The following is a 5,684-nucleotide window of genomic DNA, read 5'->3' on the forward strand; positions in this document are numbered from 1 at the left end:
GAAGGAAACAGAAGGGGGAGGCGTGGGCAGGTAAGAGAACGGCGAAGGGATGGGGGGATGGGCAGGTATATGGGGGTGGGGCTGGCCAGTTAGGCACTGGAGTCCCAAGATCTAGCACAGGCACCCACCTGATACACGTACCTCAAAACCCATACTAAACCACAACATAAAAGTGAGAAAATCCAATAAAGGTCTATTTCTTTTCTCCACCGTGAGGACAGGCCGAGCCCTGCTCAGGCCACCAAAGCACCGTGAAAAGCATTTGGGGAAAGAATTTGATATTTTCGGTTTCCAAACATGATTCAGAGTAGTCACGGTGGGGAAAAGAGGCTGCGTGCAGGTCTCGGGACGGACGGACGGACTGAGGTTCCCGCCCAGCTCGGGCCACTTACCCTCGGTGACTTTGTGCATCGTGGCCTGTCGCCACCCTCCAGACAGCAATGCTGGGAGGCTTAGAGGATGGGCAGGTGGCCCCCCACCCATCCTGAAGGTCACTCACCCCCACTGCCAGTGGCCTGTGGGCCTCCGAGCATGAGGCAGTTCTCGTGAACCAGCCACGTACAGCCCTCACAGCCTCCGCTGCCAGAACTCATATCTTTCCCCCTCAAGACTCTGCCACCAGAGGTCAGAGACCACAGTTCAGCTCTATCTCACGCCCCGCCCCACGAAGGCCCCTGGATGTGCCTTGGGAACTTGCGATAACAACCACAGCTCCTGGTGGTGCCTCCCGACCCTGTTCTGCTGGCTCGCGTCTTTGGGCCTAAGCATCACCCGCAGAGTGGGGATGGGCAGGCTGATGATCTACTCAGAGCCGATCGCTGTGCTGAGGGTGGGTGAGCCTTCCAGAAATGTGCTCTGAGCAGGGAGCCTGGTTCCAGAGAGACCTACAGTTCAGGGGGCCCGGGGGATAAACACACATTCTGGGCTGAAAAACACGAGGACCACAAAGGGCTTCTAGGCCCAGAAATGAGGGGCGGCCAGGGGGTGTCGAGAGCCCAGGCTCTGGGGTCACGGAACCCTGGGCTCCAGCCCCGGCCAGCTCCACCATTCCCCAGCTCTGTGACCTTGGGCCAGTTACCTTATCTGGTAGCACCCCTAACAGCCTCGTCTGCAAAGTAAGAACGATAAAGGATGCTTGTGGGGATCTTATGAGGTCATGCGATGCATGTGAAGGTCTCAGGCCAGTGCGTGCATGGTATAAGTTCATAAGGGGCAGCTAGTAACTAAAAGCAAAAACTCAGAGGGCTGGCCTTCAGGAACCTATAGCCAACATGGCAATGGGGGCTCCCATCTTGCCACTTGCCAATTCCCCCTGGAATTTTAGAACTTGAGGACAAAAATCCCCCCTTGTCCCCAGCACCCCCACTCACCCACGGGGCAGCAGTGACAGCACCTACCGGCAGTTTTGTCGTGATGGTGGCCAGGGTCTCCAGCATAGACGTCCCTCGGAACTCGATCCTGGAGGATGGGATAAATTGGTGAGACCGGGCGGGTCCCAGACACGCATCCTCTCTCCTGCCCCTCAGGTCCCAGGAGGCCTGGTCTCCACTCGTTGTCAAGGCCAGGCCTGAGACACAGCCTCAAGTTTTAGAAGGCAATCGGGACAGAAATAACCGATTTCACATCTGCCTCAAATGCACCCCAGCTGGGGGGGGCGGGTGATGGCAACTCCAGCCTTCCATAACTCAGCCCCAAACCTGGGGTCTCCCCTGACTCGCTCTTCTCATGCTCACATTCAACCCAGCAGCAAACTCTCCACCTCCCCTGCCTCTTTGGACCAATGTCCTCACCTCCTCCACCTGGTCCCAGTCCCCATCCTCTCTCCCCAGCATTAATTAATTCAGTTGCCTCCTACCTGGCCTCTGGCATGGACCCAGCAATACAGATTTCTAGGAAATTTGTTTTTTGAAGTCTCACACGCTTACACAGAAACGTGCACAGACCTCAGATGCATGCCCACTGAATTTTTACAGTGTGAACACGTCTTGCAGTCAGCACCCAGCTCAAGCAACAGGACATGGGCAACACCCCAGCACCCTCCCTCAGGCCTCTCCCATGCACTACACACAAAAGGTGCCCGCTGACCCAGCTCCTACGCCATTGATTTGTTTGGTCACCTTTGGAGCTTGACGTAGGATAGAATCATTTCTGTTCTCTTGCAACTGGCTTCTTTAACTCAACATCATATTGTGAGACTCACCCACATTGTTGCCGATGGTGGCCATTCATTCAGGTTCATTGCTTTGTAGTACATCGCGTGAACAGGCACAATGTACTGATCCATTCTACTCTTGATGGCCCTTGGGGTTGTTTCCACTTTTGATTGTCATGAATAATCCCACTAGGGGCATTCCTATACATATATCTTGGTGCACAAATGTATGCATTTCTATTGGATATATACGTAGGGGGCAGAATTGCTGGGTTGTAATGTATGCTCAGCCTTGATAGACTCTTCCTACGGTTTTCCAAACTGGACTGACACTTCGCTATAGTTTAGAAGCGTTGCAGTCACTCTACATTCTTGTCAACGTTTGGTATTACCATCGGGCTACCGGGGTGGCTTGGTCGGTTAAGCGTCCGACTCTTGATTTCGGCTCAGGTCACGATCTCGAGGTTGTTGAGTTCGAGCCCTACATGGGGCTCTGCACTGACAGTGTGGAGCTTACTTGGGATTCTCTCTCCTTCACTCCGCCCCTCTCCCCTCGCACTCTCTCTCTCTCTCCTCTCAAAAATAAATAAACATTAAAAAATTAGATTGTCTGACCTTTCTCACTGATGGGTGGGAAATCTTTATATACTCTGGATACAGGCCCTTTGGTATTGGGAAATATCTTCTCCCAATTCTATGGCTTGCCTTTTCAGTTTCTTAAGGGAGAGTTTTGATGAACAAAAGTTCTTAGTTTTGTTTTTTGATCTTTTTAAGATTTTTATTTTTAAGTAATCTCTACATCCAGGGCACTGGGTGGCTCAGTGGGTTAAGCATCTGACTTCGGCTCAGGTCATGATCTCATGGTTCATGAGTTTGAGCCCCACATCAGGCTCTCTGCTGTCAGCGCAGAACCTGCTTTGGATCCTCTGTCTCCTCTCTCTCTGCCCCTCCCCTGCTCATGCGTGCTCTCTCTCTCTCTCTCTCTCTCTCCCAAAAATAAATAAACATTAAAAAAATTTTAAGTAATCTCTACACCCAGAGTGGGGCTCAAACTCACAACTCTGAGATCAAGTCACATGCTCTACCGACTGAGCCAGCCAGGCGCCCCCAGAAGTTCTTAGTTTTAATGAGGAACAATTTATCAGTCTTTTCTTTCACAGTTAATGTCCTATGTAAGAAATATTTGCCAGCCCGATGTCGTACAGACGCTCTCCCACATTATCCACTAGATGCTATCGCTTAACCGGCCATAGGTGGGTTTCATTTTGGCGCATGGTGTGCAGTAGAGGTCAAGACTTGCTTTTTTCTGGAACATGCATTTTTAACAAGTTCCCCATAGGTTTCCAGGGCTCTTTGAAAGTTAAGCCCCTTTGTTAGAGGGGGCCCAAGAGAGGAAATTCTCTGCTGACATCCTGGGGGAGGAACTTTGTCCTGGTAGAATGAAAGCAGAGCAGAAACCAGGTTTCTAGACTTCAGGAAGGGAGGCGGGAGGGAGAGGGGAGAGGGAAGGAGGGAGCTGTGTCCCGCCTCTGTATCTGCAGCCTCCCAGATGGTGCCTGCCATCTGGCCTGATGGATGAGAATGAAAGGGCTTTCTTGGATGGGGGCGGCGGGGGGAGCAGAAGCCACAGGGGGAGAGGCCTGGCTGGCCTCAGGGCTTCCCTACTCTCTTCTCCAGCCAAGGGAACAGTGAAAACTAAGAAATATTTCCTTTGTGGTCAGAGAGCAGGAGGAGGCCAGCGTGGCAGGACAGTGGACACACGGAGCGTCGATGACATTTTCCTTGTTTCTTTTTTTTTTTGCACATCTGAAACGTCGCCATATACATGGGAAATAACAAATATGACGTGACGTTTGTGCAACACTAGTCACATGGCACTTGTGTGCCTCCTTTCTCATTTAATCCAGAGCCCCAGGCCTTGAGGACCCTCTCTTCACCCACCCACACCCAGCCTCCTCCCTCCAGCAGGATCCCATTCTTCTCAAGGAGAGCGGGGAGCTCCTGGGAGCCTCTCTAGGAAGAGAGACCTGCCAGGACAACCACGGTCTGACCCACAGCATTTCACCCAGTGAGCCTGGAAGCCCACAGGTGGGGTGGAGTCGGGTGTGAGGGTTCAGGCCTGCTAGGCCTGCTGAGTGTGGGGAAAATTCTGGGTCTCTGGCCTGGGTTTTCCCCTCCTGGCTGCCTGCTCATCTCATGGATAACCATGGACTCTGGAGGAGATGTAGGTCCAGCCCCTGCTCTGTTTCCAGGGTCTGGCGGGGACAGCTGAAGGGAGCCTGAATTCTTCTTCTTCACTTCCTGCCAATCCTGGGTCAATGGAAGGGAATAGGGAACCCATGGTATTGCATATCACTGCCCCCCTACTCCCAGTCACACATCATCACCCCATGTTACAGATGGGGACACTGCAGCTCAGAGAGGTGCAGTCACCCACCCGAGGTCACACAGCAACTAAACGCACAGATGATATTTGAGCTTCACCATATCCCCAGTTCTCTTCCCCTCTCTGGCCCACAGGCTGCCCAGCTATAAAAGAAAAACAGTCTATTGTGCTGAGAAGGATATCCTGCCACATTCATGGTCTTTCTAACAAAACTCCATAATCTGAATCAAATCGTAAGGATACATCAGATAAACCCAAACTGAGGGACTTTCTATAAAACAACTGGCCTTGACTCTTTGCATGAAAGACAAAGAAGAGTTGTGGAATGCTCCAGAATAGGGAGACTAATGAGACATGGTGGCTGAATGCAATGTCTGCATTGGATTCTGAATCTGGGTGGGGCTATGAAGGAGAATATTGAGATTGCTGATGACATTTGAATACGTACTTTGTATCTGATTCTGTCCTATCAATGTTGAAAGCCTGAATCTTATAACCTGTTTGTCTAAGAGGTGTCCTTGTTGTAGAAAAACCTGCTGAAATATTTAGGGGTAAAAATTCAAAATGTCTGCAACTAACTTGCTAATGGTTTAGCAAAAGAAAATGGAAATAGGAAGAAGGAGGAGGAGGAGGAGGAGAAGGAGAGGAAGACAAAACCACACGTGTCAATAATAGGTGCCCGGGAAACAGATGGCAACAATTTTCAGCGATAAACCTGTGTAAATCCATGGCTGCCGCCGCCAGGGGGCGCTGCCTTCTCGCGGTCCACAAGGTCGGTGGGACCTCAGCCAGGATGTGGTGGGAGAAGTCGAGGTCGTGATGGCGGGGTTCCCTTGGGGGACTTACGGGGAAAGGGGCATAGGCGGAGTCCAGGTAGGGGCACAGCTCAGGGCCAGCCCCCAGCATCCACCGCAGATGCCCCAGGCAGCTGTGGCTGGCCGTCTCTGGCAGAGACACTAGGGGAATTTTCTTGCCTATGATGTCATGACTCTGCAAGTGCCCAGAAAATGGGGCCAGTGCGGTGCACACGTGTGGTAGAAGTAACAGCAGTAATTGAACCCAGCAGCCCTTGTGAGACCCTCCTACCGTGAAAACTAGTTTCAGAGAGGAGAACGAGCTGCCCAAGGCGGCACTTTGTGGCAGGGC

General features: G+C 51.9%; 1 protein-coding gene across 1 annotated transcript in view; it reads right to left on the reverse strand.

Annotated features, from left to right (window-relative positions):
* Window positions 1-2,254, reverse strand: part of TNFRSF8 (TNF receptor superfamily member 8) — a 62,941-nt gene extending 60,687 nt beyond the window's left edge. The window contains exons 1-2 of the mRNA XM_049618923.1: window positions 2,205-2,254; window positions 1,367-1,567 (exon numbers count right to left, since the gene is read on the reverse strand). Coding sequence (XP_049474880.1) covers window positions 1,367-1,567; window positions 2,205-2,254 — 251 coding nt within the window. The remainder of the gene's footprint in view (window positions 1-1,366; window positions 1,568-2,204) is intronic.
* Window positions 2,255-5,684: the final 3,430 nt, after the last annotated feature.

The sequence above is a fragment of the Panthera uncia genome (assembly GCF_023721935.1).
Source record: "Panthera uncia isolate 11264 chromosome C1 unlocalized genomic scaffold, Puncia_PCG_1.0 HiC_scaffold_4, whole genome shotgun sequence".
NCBI classification, from domain to species: domain Eukaryota; kingdom Metazoa; phylum Chordata; class Mammalia; order Carnivora; family Felidae; genus Panthera; species Panthera uncia.